Source organism: Ixodes scapularis, unplaced genomic scaffold, assembly GCF_016920785.2.
Source record: "Ixodes scapularis isolate PalLabHiFi unplaced genomic scaffold, ASM1692078v2 PGA_scaffold13__105_contigs__length_92229423, whole genome shotgun sequence".
Classification (NCBI taxonomy): Eukaryota; Metazoa; Arthropoda; class Arachnida; order Ixodida; family Ixodidae; genus Ixodes; species Ixodes scapularis.
The window spans coordinates 3870196-3894185 of NW_024609839.1; the positions used below are offsets into that span (position 1 = coordinate 3870196).

Consider the following 23990-nt stretch of genomic DNA (forward strand, 5'->3'; position numbering starts at 1 on the left):
GCAAGGTTTTTCTAAACTGAAGTGATGAATATAATGAATATTTCATTTAGGCAATAATCAAAGTCGACAAAGGAAAAGAAGTTATCCATTAAATGAAAGTCAGCGAAAGAAAAGTCGTTATTCAGTAAATGGTTGTGTCCAGAGGAGTGCATGTGTATGCACCTTGTGTCTCTCTCTCTGTCTTGTATATTCCTTCCTTCATTCAGCTGGCATGTCTCACAAGCGGAAATCTGGGTGCGTGTTTTTCACAAATACCCGGTACATACTATATAATGTTCGATATACTTTTTAGATATATTTGATGCTCGCTATCTTCCTTGTACATCCATGTAATTGTGCTTTCTTCTAAAACAAACGAGAGCATAGCGCGGGGTCGCTAGAATCAGCGACAACATTCCGCTGTCAGGGGGCGTCGCGGCGCTGGGCCACCGTGACACCCCCCCCCCCCATTTACTGCCCAGCTGCACCCCCTGACCGCTGCACAAGGGGCTGCTCGTCTCCCCCCCCCCCCCCCCCCCCCCCCCTTCAGTGACGCCACTGAGCGCACTAGATTAGCCCTCCCAGCTAAAAACATTTTTTTTAAGAAACACAAGAATACAAAGAAAAAGACGGACTGATTGATGCATCTTCGGGTTCCCTCTGCACAATGAATTTGTTAGAGAGTGACTAGACACGCCTCGAACATTTCAATCCTCCGATCTTTGGGATTCTGAAGTCAGAGCTCGTCGAGGTCGGTAATGCTGATCCGCTGCTCCACGGGAATGATTCCACACCTGCCAACGAACACTCCAGTGCGACCAAGAATGTTTTCCCAAGATGCCCTCAGAGGCGTCGGAACAATTCGAAAGATAACGGGGGGGGGGGGGGGGGGGGGAGGGGGGGCGTAGCCAGAGGGGAGGTTTATTGCGTTTGAGACCCTTTCCCCCTCAACCCGGAAACCAGCCGACTTTATAATTACACATGCATCTTGACTCCCTTTCTCCCCCTCCGCACACCAAGTCAAGACATCACAGTCCCCTCCGCATCCCTGTCCCCCCCCCCCTGCACCCCCAACCCCACCCCTCCACTGGGAAAGGGGGTGTCATCTCAGACCAAGGGAAGAGCTTGAAATTTCATGGCGGACGTCTCTCGCGGAGATCGGTCTCAAGTGCGCATGCGGGGCATTGACCAAAAAACGACCCAAAAACCACGTGACCCCCGTCGCGCAGTGAAACCCTCTCTGTACTACAGGCTCTGTGTTATCTCGTTACATGGGAACTCAACGCGGTCCAACACACTCAAAGGCGACTGTGTGAAAGAGCTTTTACCCATTCAACAATAACATGTCGTGACCGAGCTCGAGACCTCAACAACCTACTCAGCCTGCGTTAAACACGCACACACACAAACACCATAGGCTTAACAAAATCATAACACCAAATGTACTCTTAAATTTTGTAGAGCGCAGCTCTTAGGCGCCCGTTTCCGGCTTGAGCGGCGTCGCCGTCGGCGTAACCGCGCGGTGCATTATGCGTAAATTTCCCCGCTAAATCTAACGGAAAGATTTTCCCGCTAAAGCTAGCGGAAAAATTTCCCCGCTAAATCTAGCGGAAAAATTTCCCCGCAAAATCTAGCGGAAAAATTTCCCTGCTAAATCTAGCGGAAAAATTTACCCGCTAAATCTAGCGGGAAAATTTCTCTGGGGGTCACGTGACCCCCAGGTAACGTGACCCCCCCCCCCCCGAGGTCGCGTGACCCCCCTCCCCGAGGTCACGGGGGGGGGGGGGGGGTCACGGGCCCTCGGGGGGGGGGGTCACGTGACCCCCACGTGGACCCCCCTACCCCGAGGTCACGTGACCCCACACGTGACCCCCCCCCGAGAACAGGGGACCTTCAGTACCCTTTCCTCCTCCCCCTCAAGAGCTGCACTCTAATTCGGCGTTACAGGGAGTTAAGTTGTAAACGGCTTTCATTTTTAGAGTGCAGCTCTTAGGCGCCCGTGTCCGGCTTGAGCGGTGTCGCCGTCGCCGTCGGCGTAACTAAGGTCACCCCAAGGCCACGTGACCCCCCAAGGTCACCCCAAGGTCACGCGACCCCTACCAAGGTCATCCACGGTCACGTGACCCCAGGTCACCCCAAGGTCACGCGACCCCGAGGTCACCTCAAGGTCACGTGACCCCAAGATGACCCCACGTGACCCCTCAAGATCATCCCCACGTCACGTGACCCCTCCCAGTCACGTGACCCCCCGAGGTCACATGACCCCTTTCAAGGTCACCTCAAGGTCACGTTACCCCCCAGGTCACGTGGCCCCTCCCCGAGGTCACGTGACCCCCCTCCTTCCCCCCCGAAGTCACGCGACACCCCCCGAGGTCACGTGACCCCCTCCCTCCTAGGTCAGGTGACCCCCCGGAGAATATTAAAGAATGAGGGGAGGAGTACCCTTCCTTCATCCTCCTCAAGAGCTGAGCTCCAATTCGGGGTTACAGGGAGTTGTAAACGGCTTTCACTTTTTTAATACTACCGTAAACAGGAGTTTATAGACAAGCAGCCCCTGAGGTCTTTATAGTTTATAGACAACTCATCTATGACCGTTTTTTATTGACAGTATAACTTACTTGCATTTAAATTTTCTGTCGTCATATTACTAGTATCTGAAACGAGTTTCATACAGGGGGTTTAGATTTAACTCCAAGAAACAAAACAAAGATCAGTGAAGTTTAAACGAGTGTCGTCTTCACTATTTATCAGGCACGGCCAGCACCTCCTAATAAGAAAGCTTAAGTGCTTTCTTGCGTCAGTAAAGGAGGCCACTTTAGGCCAGAGGTTGGACACGAGTACGGCGTCAGCAGTCATCTGGAACTCGTGTCCAATCAATGAGAACCCGACTGTAAGCCGAACGGTGACGCCGTAGTCGTGTCCAATTTCTGACCTCTGGTGGCCTTCTTTGCTGACCCAGGAAAGCACTTAGGCTTTCTTATCTAGGAGGTGTTGTCACGGCGCACATTAGATGAGAGGACAATCGTCATGGTAAGTTGAGTGAATAGCTCAAATATGTTAGTTATATATTTGTGTTATTGGTTTGGTCATGTTGCGATTGCTGTATGGACGAGAATACAATTAGAGGTGAAACCAATTTAAAAAAAATGCCAAAACGTTAATGCAGTTTCAATATTATTTAATTCAAATTTACGTTTTTACGCTGATTTAAAAATTGTGTGCAAATTTCGCACAATAAAAAAAATCCCGCAGTCATTTTAGACACATCGTCGCTTTTGTCGTCTGCGCACCCACTAAGGACATGCCGCCGATATCATGGCGACATCATTGAAACGACTGCGTCACTCTTTCAAGCGCCGTTGTGGGCAGGGCTTGCCGAGCGCTTTTGGCGCGCGTTTTAAATCGTATTAGAGCACGTGAAACTTTATTGATTATCATAGTGGAAAGGATTACTTTTTTTCAGCTTTTTGTTGGATTGCCCTCTAATATTAATTGATGTCAATAATGCAGTTGCAACCTGACCCGTAATAGCAAAAAATAAAAGGTTAATTAACATAGTTTAGTTCATTAGCTAACTTCCACCATGAGTATATGTTCACCTAGGCTAATAGGTCAATGGTGACGACAGCACTCGTTTAACTGTCACCCACTGTCACCTCCTGACTGTTCCAAGTCTCACCCAAATGGATCCGAATTACTACGGCGGGTCATGTCACGTGACAACACAGACTAAAAAAAAGCTGGGCGGGAGTTGGTTTTCGCGTAAAAAAAGTGGTCCCTTGGTTTATGCCTGATGACGTCATTTAAGTGTCATGCTGTCGCCGGTCGTGATCCTGACGGCGTCTCAGCAGCGGGGGTGTATGTGGCAGACGCCTGTTCTGCTGCTGGTGACAGACCACGGAAGCTCCGGCAGCCACGAGTTGGGACGCCGCGAAGACAGTGACACTCGCGTATGCTTGTACTTTTCGCCAGCATTTAGAAGGCCAACCGCAAGGATCGCGACCTCCGACAGCATAGCACTCCCGCTTCTCTGGCGCCATGTATTGCCATTTCAGGTCCATTTTCGATGTATGGGCAGGATAGGACGCGAAACACATCAGGCACCGTAGTAATATAGCGGAGTGCCCAGTCCAACCTGGGTCTGTGAGCTCTAATCTTGTTTTAGCGTCCAAGCAGTCACCGTAATGTACTGGTCCCATGCAGACCAGTTTACTATATTGACTGCTTGGATGCAGGGTGTGACGGAAGAGTCCCGAACATCTGTTATCGCCCAAGAGTCAATGTAAGAGAACATTCCGGAGATATATAATTCCCCCGCAATTGCTGTACGCGTTGTGACCCTCGGATGTACGGCACGTAAAATTATCCAAGAAGGGAAGACAAAGTTTACGTTGGTTGAACAGTTCGTGATTGCAGAACGCAGAGAAGGCAGACGGAAAGCAAGACATGGTTTGGTTTGGAAAGCGTTTAATACCAAATAGAGGGTTGGGGTAAGAAAGAGTGCGCCGGTGACTCCGAGGGCTGGGCGCTGGCATGAGGATTAAGGAGTTAGGCAAGTATATGTGGATGTCCTGCTTGGCCTCGAAAACAATGTCTGGGAGGCTTCGTAACACCCGTCTTTTGTCTTGTTCCTGTCCGGGAGGGTGACCCAACCTTTAAGTGTAGCGATGTCTTGGTATCGATGTTTATTCCTTGCTTCCTCGAGTGCAGGGCGGTCCCACAGTATGTGGGCCATGTCGTGCTTCAGGCCCGTGTCGCACCTCTTGCAATGGTCGGATTTCTACCTTTTTCCCCAGGTCGCAATTCTGGCCGGGTCTATTGTCGCTTTAGCCCTTATTCTTAGTAGAAGTACTCTCGCCCTTCGACCGAAATCCTTCCTGGGAAGGGGATCAGGGTCTGCAGGGATTTTAGTTTTGTTCTGTATTTTTCCCTTATTCGGATCCTGGCTTCTCTGGGATCGTACTCGCCGCGTAGTCGAATGGGGTCGGTACTGGGTCGCAAGCCGTGAATTACCCGTGGTCGTGTGGTACTGGAAGCAGCTCTACTTGCCCGGATTTAAAAAACACGGGACGGGGAATTCGATCTGCTCCTTCATTTCCTGGGATTCCGGCATGGGCCCATCCAGTTCTTGCTTGTACACCTCTATTTGCAAGTTGCGAGACAGTATGCTTGATATGGCGGATAAGTCTGCAAGGACTGTTTCGGGTTCTGCACTCCTTGACGGCATCCTGTGAATCCGAGAATATCCAAAGATTCCCTGGTATGCTTTCAGAGTTAATGATGCATTTACAGGCGCCAAGTGAACAGCACGAAGTAGCATGTAGTTCTTCTTGCTTTGTAGAGGACTTGGCTGGGATATTTTGGTGATGATTTCTGTTTAAAGCAGGGAAATCGACTGCGACCGACTTTCAGGGTATCGGTCTCTCGACGCTTGCCATGTCCGTTTAGGCAGCAACAGTGTGGTTCCGGTCCTAGCTTTCAACTAGCTTGATGTGCGCCTTGGCTCGTCTTGCAACTTGCTCGGCGTCTCCCTCGCGGGGTAAGGGCTTGCTGTAGGTGACCTCCGTCAGGTCTTCCCGAGAAGGAAGACTAGCGGAGAGTTTGGAAGGTAATTAGTAGTCTTTCTTAGAAGTTCAACGATGGCCCTGCCTTGGGTTGTGAACTCAAGCCTTTCGTCCTGGTCATCCATGCGAGCCTTTACAACGTCGTACAGATCATTGATGCCGGCTAAAGTCCAGAGCTCACCCCGGGGGGTAAACTTCGGCAGACCCGTGATCTCCCGTCTTGGCTGGTTGTTAAGGGTTTCCAGTCTTTGCCACTGTCCCTTCCTGAGCCAGAAGTGCCTGGCACCATAGCACACTCGCGATACTACAAGGGCCGTGTACATCCCTTCGGCAATGGCTACGGTTGCACCTCCTCGGGCACTGCATATTCGCCTAATGACATAAAGTGCCGAGCTGCAGTGTTCGATGGTGTATTCTAGTTAAGCGTAGGCAGATGCGTTCTCCTCGATCGTGATTCGCAATATATTGATCGAGGGAGATGGCTGGATTTTTTTCCGCGCAAGTATGAGGTTCATCTGCTCAGCGATCTTATTGTCTTGAAGTGCTTTCGATGCTATGACGATGTAGTTGGTCTTTTCTGGTGAAGCATTTATCCCCGACCCGGGCCAGATGAGCTTCAATCACGTCCAGTACGTTTTGTAAAGATTCTTGCTGCGCAGCTATGCTCATGTGATTCTTCGACAGGATGGTAACGTCGTCGGCATACACCGTGAATCCTAAATCTTTTATCTTGACGAGTTCGTGCCGCAGGGTGGCCATGACTATGTTGAATAAGGTCGGCGAGAGTGCAGAACCTTGGGGACTCCGATCCGGTTCACTCGCGTGTTAACCCTCTCGAAAAGACCACAAACCATTGTGTATGTTCTCCCTTCTAAGAAACTTTTGATGAAATTCAAGGTTATGCTTGTTAGTCCCGGTGTCCTTGCTTCTCAATTGATCGATTCATGGGGTAAAGAGTCGAATGCTTTTGATGTCGAGCAACGATTGCGTCTGAGTGTTCGAGCTTGCTTTCTTTGCTTCGGATGATGCCGGCCGAAATGAGAATCAGGCTTTTCTGTGTGCCTAGGCTGGGGCGAAAGCCCTTCTGTGCAGGGTGGAAGGCGCTGGTAGACTCCAGAAACCATTTCATGCAAGTGAGTACCATCCTTTCCATGGTTTGGAAAACGCAGGAAGTCATCGACATGGGTCTGTAATTGCCGATATTTCCCTTGGCATTTCCTGGTTTGGGAATGGGAATTACGGAGGAATTTCCTTTAGCCTCCACCATAGCCCTCGTGATATCATGGCGAGCTGCAGGGATCTTCCGACCGTTGCGGTACTTTTGTACCGACTGAAGCCGCTTAGCCCAGATCTTGCGAAGATTAAGGTCGGGTCTAGGGGCGTCTTCTTCCACGCTGCATTCTATAATGGCTCCCTGGAGCACGCTGTGCAGGAGATCTTCAAAGCCGGAGTCTACGAAGTCATCTCCTGTAGGAATTTTTCTGAATTTATCCCAGTGCACGATATTTATCATCTTTATCGTGCCGTCCTTCAATTAACGACTTGGCGGGAACTTGATTGCTATCGTGAAGTGGCCATTACACAAGTTGTCCGGGAGGCATTTCCATTTGCGATGATGCGTGAACGTGTTCGAAGTTAAAGTCATGTCGGGCGAGGTGTCCTTTTGCCCGGCTCTAGCTGCCATCCTGGTCTTCGCGCCTTGCTTATTAACGAGATGAAGTCGAAATGTCTGCATTCCGCCCAGCAGATCGTCCCTCTTTGCGTCTGGTAATTGTAGCCCCAAGCAGTGTGTTGAAGATTAAAATCTCCGCCGTACAGCTTCTGGTCTCTCGGGTACAAATGGTGTAGGTGAGCGATCCACCCGTGGTCGACCTTCTTGATGCCCGGCCTGTAGTAGACCGATACGAATATGATGTTGTGGTGCTTATGGACCGAGGTTCGCACCGCGATGACTTCTTGATTTTCAGTGCAAAACTGCCTGGGTTCAATTTGGTGCTGAGGCCAAACGCTGCGCATGTAGGCCACTGCATAACTTGGTTTGGAGGGGGATGACAGGTCTGTCTGTCTTGTCACTGGGGTGATCGTAGGGCGTGGGTAGCATAAATACTGCCAAAATTTGAATTGTATGGAGTGAGCTTCTTGAAGTAAAAGAACGTCAGGGTGCTCGTCGGGTACGTCCAGTAGTTTTAGTCGTAGCTCAGCTGCTCGCTGGCCGAGACTCCGGCAGTTCCACTTGAGAACCCTTATCATGCTATTGTGGGGACAGGCTGCAGAGTGATCTGGCCTGAGTCCAGATCGACTAGTGTTTCTTGTCTTCCTCTTGCTGTGCCTTGAGCGCCGCGTGAACGTTGTCCAGCTCAGCCTTCGGGAAGTTGAACTTGCTGCGTAGTTCTTGAATTTTGGCCGTCAAGTTGGATGGCGGTGAGGGCATTGTGCCTTGCATCGCTTTGTTGATCCACAAGGAGCCGCTTGGGGAGATCGGGACTCTGTTTGCCCTGACTTCGGCTTCGGCTTGTTGTTGCTGGGGCTGCCTCTGGTGCTGCCGCTGTTGAAGCAGTTGCTGTTGTTCCTGGAGCATGCGCTGCTCTCGGTAGCTATAAACTTCCTCTCTCATCTTCTTGTTGATTCCTTGCCCCGTCGGACATTGGCGGTTCGTCCAAAGATGGCCCTTCTTCTTGCACCTTTGGCAGAAAGGGGTAATGTCGGCACGCAGGTTCCTGCGTAGGGCTGGTCGGGGCTGGGTTTTGAGTTCCGCAGCGCGGGCACACAGAATCGTTGGGACAGATCTCGGCCTTGTGGCCGGTGCGGTGGCAGTTGCTGGATGTAACCGCTTTTGGCTTGAAGGGGGACAGTCGCATGAACCTCTTCCCGTAGACCACGCATCATAATAGTTTCCCACCGTCAAATGTTAGGATTGCAGTATATGATTTTCCGAGCCGGCGAGCCGCAACTACGTGAATCTTCTCGAATTCAATCTCGATATTCAGCGTGTCATCTTGATGGTCCTCTTGGAGGGGGTAGACATCATAGATAACACCCTTGCTGTAGGTAGGGCCATAGGTTCTAAACACCTGGACGGGATTTTCTGTTCCTTGATGGTGACCACCCTAAACTTTTCAAGTCATTCGGTCGATTCTTTCGAGTCCACGCGGACCGAGATCGTGTTGGCCTTTTCGATGAGGTGCATAGAGAATGCAGTGGCTATTTCTGTGCCTTGCAGATGTATCTCCAGTTTTGGTAGGAGCGTCTTGACTGAGACTCTAGATCGCGCCAGGCGGATCTTGTACTCGTACTGCCACTTCTTCGGAGTTTTGGGTCGCGGAGGTGCTTGAAGCTGAGCTGAACCTCGGTGGAGACACTTCCTTTTCCTCTTGCTCATGATTGTCTTCCACTCGTCTTCTTTTTCTTCGGTAGGGTTCGCCAGAGCGCCACTCCCCGACTCTGCGTTCTTGAAGAGTGACGTTCTGCTTTCCGCAGCCACCACGGCGGCGCTAGAATCGCACTTCGTTTCTCTGTGCTTTTCCGGGAGATCTGTCACCATCTTGGCTTCGATTTCTTTTTGAAGTGCCTTTTACGCGGCTCGGCCCGCTTATTTTTTTTTTTTTTTTTTTGGGGGGGGGGGGGAAGGGGGGGCACGGAATTATGCGAGTCTCCGAGGATATTTTTCAGAATTTCAATGAGATGTTATTTTGATATACTCGAGAGGATCGGCCTTTAAAACTTGCTCATCGGAGCCTGGCTGGTTTAGAGATGGTTGTGTTGACTCACTAAAAACAAAGTATTCTGGTACTTGAAACGTCGGGGGCTTGAGAATGGTGGCCATACCCACCGTTTGACTCGTCGGAATCTCCGCGGCAGTGGCGGTGAGCCCATCTTGACAACCGGCGTTCATGTCCATCTCTTTATATTGCCATGGGTTTGTCTAAAAAACGCTGGAAGTGCCGCTCACCTCATTCGGGTTCTCCGGGGTTGCCTCCCCCCCCCCCCCCCCCCCCCCCGACAATCCACGTTGAGTTTAGAACTGGATTAGGCAGTCATAAACGTTCCTTGGGGCCGAGCATATCGGGAACGCCAAAAATACGCCCGTTCTCGTCCGCTGCTTTTTCTTCTTATCAAAGCAAGACAGAATAAGTGATAACATTCTTTTCCCTTCGCTTTATTTTTTTTTTTTGTGTGTGTTGTGAGCTTTTAATGAGAGGAAAGAATGAATAGTGCCGCCACCAGGATATGCAAAGCGTTCGAGTCTGGCACGGGCGTACGTCCGAACAGCCCCAGAATTCTCTTCGTTGCAAGGTCTCCTGGGTTCCCCTGGAAAGCTATATTGCGGCAGTGGCCGATAATAACCGGAAAGAAAGAATCACGACGCGAGTCAACATGAGCTCTTCTCTGCGGTGCTGACTGACTTCGCTGGACGACATATTTGAGTACCATGTTAGGAGGGCATGCTGAGAACGAGCTCACAATAATAGGCTGCTAAGAACGGCAGTCTTGATGATGCAGAATTCGAGTTGCAAAAGAACTGCGGAAGCTCACCGTCAGCACGCGCTCAGCAGTCGCGCATACAACTATGGCCGCCAATGAATACTCCCTACGATCCGTTCACGCTTAATCTTTGAATGCGGCCAATGGTAAAAGCACGAGAGCTCAAGGTCGCTGCTTTGAAGCGCTCTTCTGCAGATAGAGCCCTCGCGCTAGAAGTCCATGTCTAAAAGCATATCCTTCTCTATACTGACAAAGCCTGGCAGATAGCCACGAGAAGCGGCCGCGGAAATTGAAAAGGTAGGGCAGCAGACAGCGGATGAGAGGAAAGCCACGTGACAGGCGCCTCGCTGCGGCGAGACGCCCAAACACACTTCTCCCGAGCGATGGAATGTCCGCTCGTGCTCCTCGCTTTCCTCGAGCTGCCGCTTCTTTTCTTGCCGGGTTTGAAAACCATGTTTCGGGGCCTCGCCGCTGTAAAACGTGTGCGCTGACGTCCAAGTTTCCCGAAAAATCGGGAAAGCGACAGAACAGCACACGACAAAATAGCACGCGACAAAACAGCAAACAACAAGGTCAAAACAGTGCGGCATCAAAAGTGCGCAGCGACAGAACAGGACGCGTCAAAACAGTACGCGTCTCAACAGCACGGCGTCAGAAGAAAACGGCGTTCAAACAGCACAGTGACAGAAGAGCACTTGCCAAATTAGCACAGCGTCAAAACAGCCTGCTGGTTTTCGGTGTGGTTATATTTTGCTACCTATAATATAATAACTTCCCACCCCATGCCAATGGAGTTCAATCCCTTGCCCTTTTCTTGCTATTGATTCTTAATTACCGTAAAAACCCGCATATAATACGAGGCTTTTTTCAAATTTTGCCATGTAAAATTTTCGGTTCGTATTATACGTGGGTCCCAACAATTTTCAGCTTCTATGAGGCGCGATCTGACGCAGTTTGACGTGGTTTCGGTTTCGTAGCAATATGGCGTTCAAAACAGCTATCATCATCATCATTAAAATCACAATGTCCGAGAAGCCACCATGTATCCACGGTCAGGCTAGGCAATGGCGTCGGCGCGAATCGCCGAAAACGATGCTCAGCCGCCTTCATAAAGAAAAGTAATTTTGGTTGCGGAAGACATCGGCAACAGTGCTGCCGGGCGACAATTCGCCGAAAATGAAGGCGGCATCCGCGGATGGAGACGACGAAAGCAAGCTCTGTTCCCGTGCAACGGAACGAGAAGAAGCTTTGGAGGCCCAAAAAATGGCGTGCTCGCCGACGTCGAGGCAAGTCTCGGCGACTTTGTAAAAGAGGAACGTGAACGGCACGTCGCCGTAGACATCAAGCTGATGCAAGAGAGGGCCAGAAAACTTTGATGAGCCGACATTGGGTACAATGGGTTGTTCGCATTATACGCCGCGCCGGGCTTTCACTGCCATGGTGCACGCCCGTCGCTCGCTCTTTCAAGAAGTACGGAATTTCAAATGTGCTCGACGGCACTAAAGACGACTGCCTGAGGGAGGAGGCATCGGACAAGGAGTCTGATGGAAGTGATGACAGTGATTAAGGTTCAATTACGACGCAAATATACGTTTTTCTTAAGACTTCCTGGGTTGCATTTTAGGCGGAATATTTTCGCGGTCCTTAAATTGTTTCATATTATACGCGGATAAAACTTTTTTTTTTCTTTGCGGTCCTCAAATCATGCCTCGTATTATACGCGGGTTCGTATTATATGCGGGTTTTTACGGTATGTGACGGTGAAAGTGCTAGATTTAATCTTTATTGTTTAAATAACAAAAGGTGTGACATATTTTTCCATGTTTCGCTGATTGCAGATGCTGCCCTCTATTGCCTAATGCAAAAAAAAATAACGTATTGATGTACAGTACTTTTTTACACTGCAACTCTTTTATACTACGGAGACAAAAAGAAGACACTGTTTTTTTTTTGTATATTTGACCCCGCTACAGAAAAACGTGTTTGGAGATTCATGTTTGTCCCTTGTCCCTCTTGTTCCCCTTCTCAAGGGATTATTTTCATCATTACTGTCCAGCTCGCTTGCCCCTTTGCATTTAATTTGCACTATAAAGAAAAACGTCAATGTTTTTTATTTGTTATTTATTTTCTTTTTGCCGTCAGTCTAGCACCCATTGCTCTCGCGAACAGTCTGTGAGCGAACATTGATAAGCAGAAAACTGGAGGAAACGAACCGCGAGCAGGATGACCTCTTAAAATGCCAGCAAAGCATACCCTAACGTTGAGTGCCTTTCTGTCTGAACGCAACCGACTTGAAGAAGGTGTGACCAGTGCCATGGCTATTATATGTGGGCTCTCTTTGTTTTCATTCACTCATTTCAGTATCCCGTGTTCGTTTATAGTGAACTCCCCATTTAGGGATTATGAATTGTAGTTAAAGGAACACTGACAGGGTATTTAAGGTGGCGAAGGTTTTTATTTGTTATTTTTACATGACATATAAAACCTCAATTACACAAAACACAATTTGCGGCTCGAAAGTAATTATCTTTCCACCCGAAAACCGCCGATCGAGAAGTGGCCGGTTTGATTCCCGCTCACTCTCTTCTTCGTGGACACGTGCCGTTTTCTATGGTTTAGACACAACCACCAAAGATAATCAAATTTATGGCTCATTCAAGGCACTCACTCAATACAAAGAGTTGACAAAAATATGATGCCCATTTTTTTCGTAGCTTCTAAAAGACTGTAAACAAGTTGATTGAAAAAAAAAAGTTGCACATCCACGTGCCTTTCGGTAACTTTCTCCTCTATATTTCTTCTTCCTCCCAATCCAGTTTCGGTTTTGGTTTTGAGCAGTTGCGTATTTTGACTTCATTCAAAATATATGTGACGCTGTAGAAAAATATTGATTCTGTAGTTTTCTGACACTATATTAATCCCCTGGCAAACTATTAAAAAACGTTGGGGAGTGGTAGTGTCCCCTCAAAAGATGGGTCTAATGGCGCCACAAGAAGTGATATTCAGCAATGTCACTATAGCTAAAGCGACCTTTCTTTTGTCCCATAAATGGTGTGTAACTTGTATCAGTGATTTCATGCTCCTTATAGTTGGACTGCATAGAATAGCCCTACGATTTTTTTTTGTCGTTTTATGCTGTCGCGTGCAAATAAATCATTCTGGTAAACAAGATTTTCTCAACTGTATAATTGTGTTTGTCATAGACGTCGATAAAAATTACGCAACGCGGATGTATCTTCAAGTGTTTGTACTCTACTCCATATACTTTACAGTGTACGTAACTTGAGTAGTAGTTTAAATACTTTATGAAGCAGGTATTTGGTAACTTAAATACTGTTATTGAGTATTTTGTACAACTTTGTTTCAATTGTTTAGTCTGTGTGTACGCGCGCGTTTGTTTCCTATGCGAAATAATATACAAGACCCGCGTTTTTTATGTTTGAAATTTTAGCAAAGTTCTCCTGCGTCGCTCACTTCGCATGTCTGACCTTTTGTGATAAATTAACAACCGATGTACCGCACCGCTGGCCGAACCACCGGCGGATTTTTACGAAGTCCCTCTCCTTGAAACTTTGATAAGTAATGTCTGCTTTACGCACCTTTCTTTTTCAGCTGGAAATCGAACGGTAAGCTGTTCCCAGATAAAAATGAGGGAACGCAGCAGCACGAAAACAAAATATACAATTTATCCTCGCGACAAATCAGTAGACGTGGAATGTGACATGGAGACCGATGGCGGCGGATGGACAGTAAGTATCTCCTCATAGAGGAGAGAATACAAATTGCACTTTTAAAGATATCTTTGCCCTTTTTATTTTGATGAACAGGCAAGATCGTTCAAAAGGGGCAGTGCAACAATTTTAAGGGGTGTCAGTAGTTGATTGTGTTAATGCACCACAACTAAGAGCACGTGAATTGGAGGCTCCAGCTGCAGAACCCCGGGATCCTTGATTCAGTCTCCACGTCAGCCCGTTCAAACTGGATCATTATCATATATCTTTACGAGTTCGTGTATTGCTATGCACTGCGTGGCTCACCCTAAAAACCGCAGGTTAGCATTCGTACTCCACTGGAAACATTTCTCATCTACGGCGTGCAACAATTTCCATACTCTGGCAGACTAACCAAATACTGTTCAAACGTCGTTACGACGAATGAGCACGTTTCGCAATTATCTGCTGAGTTTAAAGCTTGAATTTGAGTAAATGTGCCAAAAACCTTTCTTCGCCATCAACATTCACTAAATGGAGCTTAATAATAATAATAATAATAGCTTTATTTCCATCACTCTTGATAGGGGAGCCCTGTTGTGCTATCGTAAACCCGACGTCAACAAAAACATCCCCTTTTTTCTGCTTTCGTAACGAACCCATAAAAGCGCGTGTTTACACCTCTCCTCGTCAGAAGTTGACTCCCGGCCGCCAAAATCTTCGAGGCCGACAGATTGTGATGTTCGAACACTACCAAACCGGAGCTTTGAAAGTGTTTTAATCCGACGCGGAAACCTCCAGACCACCAGAGAACGAAAATTAACTTTGAGCGGGTTGGTAAAGATGATTTGAAAAGCACGAAACAATAAAACATGTGGGCACGAGGACAGACAGTGCAGTTATAGTGACCTATAGTTCACTGTAGTAGAGTTCTTTCAACTAGCAACCGACATTTAATGAGGCCCCCGAAGCCACTTTCAATGCCTCAGCCGTTTTTTTCCCTCAACCCAAAATCCCTCGGAAGAAGGAAAAAAAAAAACCTTCGGAATGAAGAAGAAACCCGGGAAAAAGAAGAGAGAGAAGAAATATAATTCCGAGGACACCTCAGCTTTCTTATGAGTTGGGAATGCGAAAGCATAAATGTTATCTTTCGTTCCCTCAGTTCGTATGCAGTGTACTGGCGTGGTCGGCCACGTTTCGCAATTGCCGAGGTTGCGGTCGCTGGCGAAATAGATACCTCAGGCGCCGCCATGTTCCTCGGTGCCGGGAGGAGCGGAAGGGGCCGCAGCCCCACCCCCCCTCGGCAACGCCTGACACGACAGCGGCGGCCGAGCGCGCGCTCTCGTGTAGCTGCCGCAGCCCCCCCCCCCCCCCCCCCCCCCCCCGCCTTCCCTCCGGCAACGCCTACTACGAACGCTTTTTCCCCACAGGTGCTCGACTAAAGGGCCCTCACCCGCCCCCCCCCCCCCCCCCCTCCCTTGAAAAAAATATATTTTTTAAACAGTCCGGTTGGGACACGCGTATCAGGAAATAAATTTTAAGCGAAAAAAAAAAAATGACACCCATAATGACGGCGCGAGACGCGATTTAAGCGCAGACCGCATGGAGCGTTTTTGCTCGCGATTCAGGCGCGTCGGCGTCAAATCGGCGTCAAATCAACGTCATTTCCTGCGCGCGGCCGCGCGTTTTCGCGGGAGCGTTGCTTTCTAGCCGACCCAGAACAAGACGCGCGCTCCGAGGCGTCGAAGCGGCTCTCGCCCATCACGTGATCCTGCGCAGTACGCTGTTTCGTATTCAGCACATTTCAAAGTGTTTAAAAGCATTTTTATTTTCCATATAAAAATTGAAAAGACGCTCCTTTTGTCACACAAACCCGTTCGTGTGTCATTTTGTAGTATTTGTGTCAACATTTACATCGCGTGTTGAGAATGCTGTTATCTGGCAACGCTGATAACGCGCGGCCGGCGGTGCTTGGCTTTGTCTGCATGCGGGTGCCCCTGCGTCAGCTTCCGCGCGAGCGTTCATAGCGCGTCGCGTTTTCGCGTGCAGAAAACGCGCCATGCGGTCTGCGCTTTAGTCGGCAGCACCTCCTTTCCACTTTTTTTCTCTTTCGGCGTTCCGGGCGCGGGGAGGAGCGGCGGAGCGGATTCGCCTTCACGACCGAGATGGCCATTCCGGAAGGACCAGTGACGTCATGGACTTGGCACGCAGAATTTCAAATAAACCTCTCGCCGTCAATATTGCTCTAAATTTCTTTATCACGCCAAATGTATCGTTTGACCGGCGTGTCTTAACCAGATTGTTTGGATTTTTGTTTCCTTTCGGGAGCCTTTAGTTAACGGAAAACTTTTTAAACGTCCTATATATGATTTACAGTTCCGTAGATTACTAAGTAAACCAACTGACTGTGCGGAAGAACCCCTTACCGTATTATACTATGAATACTATCGATGCATAAGTTTCGGCGAACTGTGTGTGCACTCGAGAATCAATAAAATCTATGATCATGTTACAAAAATAACTAATACTTAAGTGAACAACGAAATGACGGAGGTAAGCGTCGTAGAATGCAGGTGCAAATGTGTCTTTTCAAACGCACTGCTTAATATGACAATATATCTCAAATAAATTTTATTGCATTTATAGAAACACATAAAAAGCTTCTCATATATGAAAAACCGTATTTTCTTAAAATGACGTTCAATGTTGTAGTTTTAGCTGTTCTTTTCATATTTACAGTGTTGTGTCTTTTAAACTATACTTAGATTAAGAATATTACAGTTTCTAAATAGTCCCTATTAAAAAAAAAAACAGCGTATAGACGGTATGCAGCAGCTGTTCATGGGTGCCGCCATAACCGACCTTCATTTTGTGTTTCGTCTTATTTTGATCACTTCGCTCCAACATTACCACCGCAGGACAAGTTATTGCAATTTTAGATTCGACTGTGTCTCCCCAGCATTGACCTTTGGGGAGGCTCGTCAAAGCCCGTTTTAGTGGCTTGGTATCTCGATTCGGGAAGCCCAGCAATGGCGGTTCTAATCTGTCGCATGTGTAAAGCGTCCCTACATTTTTCGTGCGAATTTTCATATAGCAATATGGGGTACGCGTCATATGGTTGAGACGGGTCGTACGGTTGGTACGGCTGATTTGGTTTGTATGGTCCATATGGTTGTTATGGATGATATTGTTTATATGATTGATAGGCTCTATCGGTCAACGCGCTGTTTACAAACAAGCCCTCACGAGGTGTGGGCACAGCGCGTGCGCAGGAACCAGATTCGCCTGACGTGAAACGTCTGCGCCCTAACAGCGCTTTTGGATAGAACCTTCCAATGGATATGTTTTTGTGTCTAAATAATTTTACATCGATAGCTAGCTCGATTCAAACTTGGCCCATTATTGTCAAAGATGCATGATTCAGGAATCCTTATTTTATAAAATGAAATAAAAAGACACACTTCCAGTGTACTTTAACCCTGATATATAAAGTATTAAAGCTGTAAAAAAAAAAATACCAGTGTTGTGAAAAAGATAATCTAAACGTTGCGAGACTCTAAAATATGTCAAAAATGATAACAGCTGAAATCGTCAGACCTACCTTCTGCCCTTTCATAAACAAAATCTCAAAAACAAAAAACAAATTCTGCAGTTCTAATTTGCAGTGTTGTTCTAGTAACATATTTTGAAAGAACGTATATTTTTTACGGAATCTTTTAGGACCCATCATTTCTCCCTACACGATTGGAGATTAAATCACCCATATACATATATATATACATACGAGAAGAAAAGAAAATCTTTGCTGAAAAGAGCAACAACGAACGGTTTAATCCTCGGCCTTTCGGCCGGAGTCCGGCCTTTATCCGGAAAACTGACGTAGACCGGACGCCGGCCGAAACGTAAAAAAATAAACCGTCCGTTGTTGCTGTTTTCACCAAGGGTTCTCTTTTCTTCTCAGTTATATATATATATATATATATATATATATATATATATATATATATATATATATATATATATATATATATATATATTATATATCAGTGTGTCGAACCGAAAAAAATACGGGTTCGGTTACGGTTCAGGTTCAGGTAAATTTATTTTGTTCCGGTTCAGCTCCGGTTCGATTAATTCGATCCGCGAACCGGTTCGGAAATTATAAGTGACAAATTGCAACATCAAAATAAATTACAAATAAAACATCTGAAATCAGCACATACGAAACGGGATACATCGTACAGCCTCATGAAAAAAGGGTGTCAAAAGATGTATTCTTACACCCTTTGTCCCGTATAATACACCCCCAAACTTCAATTCGACGTACAGCGCCCTACAGTCGAACAGATGGCCCGAAATTTTACGAGGGGCTTGATAGCCGTGGGGTACAACTTATTGAAATAGCTAATGTACGTTTTACTGAACACGAAAAAAAAAAATTCGGGTTTTCTTGGCCCTACTGTAAAAGCTCGGTGTTTTCTTTATGTGGTCTTTGATACGTACTTTAGCTATTTAAAATGTTGTACCACACGGCTATCAAGCCCCTCGTAAACTTTCGGGCCCAATGTTCGACTGTAGGGCATTGTACGTCGAATTGAAATTCTGGGGTGTATTATATGGGACAAAGGGTGTAGGAATACACCATTTGACACCCTTTTTTTTTTTTAGAGTGTAGTGTAAAGCTCAGGGATTTCTACCAGGAATGGTTTCTTTATGTGCACTCAAAGGTTACCTCACCGACTTTTACGCATTCGGACTTCATCTAATTGGGTCTGACGCAGTAGCTGTAAAATCCGCGACCTCCTTACAAACCCACTTACAAGTAGAACTCGCTAACTATCCCGCCACCTCGGCGTGTAAGCAATGGAAGGAACAGTGGGGAGAAAATACAGCTTTCTTTATTTGAATTTGCCTTCGGTAACTCAAATTAGACCCTTAAAGAAGTTTTCATTAGGACGTAATAGGATAAATATTAAAATAGAAGAGTTCGCTGTCTCACAAATATGTTAGCTTCTAAGTGCCTATACGAAACCGGATGCATTATTATCAAGCTCCACAGCCTTTTCTCTTCTCATTCCGATGGAAGCAAGCTTCAAGAACTCGCGCGTTCTAGAAACGATTTATGAAATGTGCACACAGCAGCATTTACGATTTACGATATTATAGAAAAATGAAATCCCGTGACGCGATTTTTTTTTTTTTTTTTGCACAGTCTTCCAATTCTTTTTCTTCCGTGCAAGCCGCGACCAGCGCAATACTGGTTCCTATGTCAAGATTCATGGATGCAGCGTTTGTCAAGATTCATGAATGCAGCGTTTATATTCCTAAGACTGTGTGGAGAAGAAAAATATGTAAGCGAGGTGTGTGTCAGTTGACGGCACTTAAAAAACAAATAGCATTGATAGCACATTCATTGTCAACAGCGCGTGGCCGAACCGTTTTGACATGAGCCGGTAACCGTTATTTTTTTTCCGGTTCAGTTCCGGTTCGGGTTCATCGCGATAACAATATAACGGTTCGGGTTCGGGTTCAGTTCCGGAAAAAATACCGGTTCGGCTCCGGTTTTCGGTTCGGTTCGGTTCCGGTTCGACACCCTGATATATTTATATATACATATATACACATATATACATATATTGTTACGAAGACGACGACGCACATCTTTGGGAAATAGGGGCGCGCGCTACATGTTTTCGCCACGCGAGCTGAGAGCGATTCGGCTGTTCCGCCATTGATCGCCTCTGGTCTTCCCACATCGCACCATCAAATACGTCTCTCATAAACACCCTCGCAAGTGGTGGAGGTGCAGACGATTCCCAACCTCTCGGTTCCTGTGCTATCGCGATCGGCCCTGGAGCTTCGCAGCGGACGTTCAACGCACAACGCAATGCCGGACGAGGCGGACCACCCGCTCCACTGCTTATCAAGAACCGCCAGCGAGATCCACCAGTTTTCAATGGAGCACCAGAGGCCGATGTCAACGACTGGCTAAGAAGTTACGACCGGGCTAGCCTACATAACAGGTGGGACGATACTCTCAAGCTCGCGAATGTTTTTTTTTTTTTTTCATGAAGGATACCGCACTCCAGTGGTTTGATAATCACGAAGAAGAAATAAATTCCTAGGACAGATTCCAATTCGGCTTCGCGGAAATATTTGGCAAACCCGAACGCCGCAAACAACAAGCGAAAGATAAACTTGCCCGAAGGTATCAAACTACAACCGAGTCCTCCACGTCCTACATTGAGGACGTCCCTCACCTGGGTCGGTGCGTCGACACTAACACGACCGAAGAAGACAAAATCCGGCATTTGTTCAAAGGGCTACCACACCAGCTATTCTCAATCGTAGCTCCAAAATCCCCTCCAACTGTTCAGCGCCTCATTACAGAGTGCAAGAAGTAGGAGGAGTTGCAGAGCGCCCGCATAACAAAGGCACCCTTCGAACGCCTGCCCGAAGTGTCCCCACAGACCACAACGGCGTCCGACCTCCCACAATTAATTCGGCAAATCATCCGCCAGGAACTTCTGGCGTACTTCGGCACACCACGACCGTCAGATGTCGCCCCAAACCAACGGAGCGACACCGAATTTATGCGGAAGGTAGTACAGGACGAAGTACGAGCTGCTCTCCAACCACTCGCTTCGCCTACCCCTACGTACGTGCCAGCACCACCAGCACTCACACCCTGCTGCCCAATGCTGTGTGACACGCAACCCCGCTACCAGACGTCCTTCCTACACCGCCCCCAACCCCCCCGACGAATTTAAGGACAACAGCGACGCACCGATATTTGGAGAACAGACGACCAGCGCCCGGTGTGCTTCTATTGTCACACAGCTGGTCACATCGCCCGTTACTGCCGTCGACGAATTGATAATAACGCCTATTATCATGCACCTGGCAATCCGTCTCTCTATTCGAGAGATTTTGACGACAGCCGCTCCTCCGACGCACGCCGCTCTGCAATCGATTCACAAACACCTCAAGACCCCCGCGGCCGATCACCCTCGCCGTACCCCAGACGCCGCCGATCAGTGTCACCCTTCAACCACGCAGCCGCAGCGTCGACGCCGTCGTCAAACTAAGGAGGGCAGCCTGTGGTGCCACCGGTGGTCAGGCTGCACTGCCAGAAGTTGCCGAAAATCCTCCTTTTATTGGACGGACGGCACTCAACGTTCATATTGCAGGACAAACATGCGCCGCCTTGGTCGACACAGGAGCCGCCAAATCATGCATATCAGACAATGTCTGCCGCCGCTTACGCTTACTCCAGCCAACGGACACCTATTGCGCATGGGTAACGGCGAATTGGTGCAACCTCTCGGATCTGCATCAGTGTCCATTCTCATTGCAGACTTATCCTATATTGTGGTATTCCTCGTCGTTTCCAACTGCGTCGCTGACGTTATTTTAGGCTGGGATTTTTTGACGTCCACAGACGCCTTCATAAACTGCGCTAGAGGCGAACTAGAGCTGAGCTGCATCGACCCCGTCGCTGATCACTCCCATTCGAAAAACATGACCCTTCGCACAAACGACGACCTTCTTTTGCCACCACTATTTGCCGTTGCCGTAGCGCTCACAGCCGACCCGTCGTTTATAGGCACCTCTGGACTAGTGGAACCTGTTGAATCACTATTTGCGAAGGAAAGTATTGTCGCCCCATACTCCATCGTGTCCCTAGTAGAAGGCAGCGTTTGTCTTTGTCTCACCAACGCATCTACGGAGTCGCAAATACTTCCCCGGAACACTCGTGTCGCCAATATGACCATGTATCAGGAACACCACATTGCCACTCTTTCGGAACTTTTGTACCCCCCTACTTGTCTACCCGGTTCTGCACGCGAAATGAGTGACAACTTTACAAGGATGGTGGACGCTAGTTTGCCTCCCGAGGACCAACATCATTTAGCCACCCTGCTTAAAGCTTATTCTGATATATTTGACTTCAGCAGCCAAGCCCTTGCTCAAACATCCGTTGTCCATCATCACATTCACACTGGAGAGGCACGCCCACTGAAAAGCAGACCATACCGAATTTCACCCACAGAGCGCAAAGTGATCCAACAGCACGTCACCGAAATGTTGGAGAAGAAAGTCATCCAGCCTTCCTTTAGCCCTTGGTCGCCACCCGTCGTCCTCGTAAAAAAGAAGGATAGGTCCTGGAGCTTCTGCGTAGACTACCGCCGTCTGAATAAAGTAACCAGGAAAGATGTCTACCCGCTGCCCAGGATCCACGACACCCTAGAAGCATTCCAAGGGTCATCCTTCTTTTCATCGATGGATCTCCGGACTGACTACTGGCAAATACCGGTCGCTGATGCTGACAAACCTAAAACAGCGTTCGTCACACCTGACGGCCTCGACCATTTCAACGTAATGCCGTTGGGTCTGTGCAATGTCCCAGCGACCTTCGAAAGGATGATTATAAAAAAAATCGTGAGGGTGCAGGCGAGCTGGTGAATATTAATCATGTTGAATTAACCTGAGAGTGGGGTAGAGAAGAAACATCAAAACGTAGAAGGAACTGAAAACAGACAGGACGACGTCTCAAACTCAGCTAACTCATTTATTTAGTCCACCTCCTTATGTAGTCTCAATCTCAAGGTCATCTCTACCAACACAAAAGGACAAAGTTATACAGATCAAGCGCCACAGCCTTCATCACACAATGCAAGAACGTTGACAACATTTACAGGTCGACGCGATGAGGCAACATCCACCCACCCTCAAACTTGAACAAAAGGATCTCTTCCCCTATTATTCTATACACAGTTCATACTTCTGAATTGTAACATGCCCTCTTTACAAAAAAAGGGGAAAAAAAAGAAACACTGAAACGATAGTAGGGCCAATACACGTGGAGATCCACAAAAAAAAAGTTTGTACGGTTTTTTGGAAAATCACAAGCACTTAAAACAACCTAAATAACAAAAAAAAATGTTTACACTTTTAGAAAGCTTTTTGAGTTCTTCCAAACTGTAGCGAAGCCTGACTTATGCAGTTGCCTAGAGACTGTCCGCACGGTCTCCCTTACTACTCTCTTTACATCGTTCCTCTCTTTGCGTATTATTTCCGTCTCCGACCAGAGCGCCGTGCAGTTGTTACATTCATGAATATGTTTTGCTATTTCCGAGTTTTGTGCATTGTTCTTTACATTTCTTTTATGTTAGTTTAATATGTCATTTATGCAGCGTGACTTCGGTCCTACAAACTTGAATCCACACTCTAATGGTATCTCATACTCAACCCCAGTCTCGAAACATACGGATTTTTCCCGATGAGCCTTTTTGCAGTCGCTCACACCTGATTGAAATGGCGTCAGTTTACCTAATCTGAAATCCGAACTAAAGACAGTGTCTACTCCAAACTGCCTCGCACATGCCTCCAGTTTTTGAGAGATGTCATAAAAATAAGGGATTACAGCAAAGCGGTTCCTTGGTTTCTGTTCAGTATCTCTCCTGCCTTTAATAAACAATTCTAATTGCCGTTGCTTTTCCATTGCCTTTCTAGTGATTCAGTGATATGATAAACACATGACCTTTCTAACGCGTTCCTGACCAATGACTTTACAATCCCCGCCTTTACGGTCTTCGAATGACAACTCATTCTTGGCAAAACTGGTTTCGATTTTTCTTCCGGTTTTTCCTCAGTAAACTTAAATTCTGGAGCCGTTGACCTTATCACACCTTCTATGGTTTATGTTATACCTTCCTTAAACGTGCATATTAAGATGTCATCTACATATCTTCTTCCTATTGCCGTACCCGGAGACAACTCCTGTAGATTATCGTGCACTGCGCGATCCAAAGAGTTTAATCATGGGAGGCGTTGTTCAGTGTTATCGATGGACACTAAGAACTTGTATTATTCCTTAGAAAATACCCGGTTAATTCAGAGAGTCAGGGAGGCATTGGAGTTGAATCTTGTTAAATTCCAATCGGGCTCAGGTATATCGGTAGAAAGTTCCTTAACAATTTTGGAGTTTTATCTGAAGTCAACGGTAGTGGAGTGCGAAGGAAGAAAGTATATACAAAAAGAAGGTGTTTCTATAGGGTCATCAGTCGCACTGATTTTAGCAGAAGTTCATTTAAACTTTTTTAATCGCGCAGTGCACGATAATCTACAGGAGTTGTCCCCGGGTACGGCAATAGGAAGAAGATATGTAGATGACATCTTAATATGCGTGTTTAGGGAAGGTCTAACAGAAACCATAGAATTTGTGATAAGGTCAACGGCTCCAGAATTTAAG

General features: G+C 47.3%; 1 protein-coding gene across 1 annotated transcript in view; it reads left to right on the top strand.

Moving 5' to 3' along the window:
* LOC120841018 (ficolin-1-like) overlaps positions 1-23990 on the top strand; it is a 107954-nt gene that overhangs the window by 17980 nt on the left and 65984 nt on the right. Inside the window, exon 2 of the mRNA XM_042289806.1 lies at positions 13638-13774. Within this exon, the coding sequence (XP_042145740.1) occupies positions 13638-13774 (137 nt within the window). The remainder of the gene's footprint in view (positions 1-13637; positions 13775-23990) is intronic.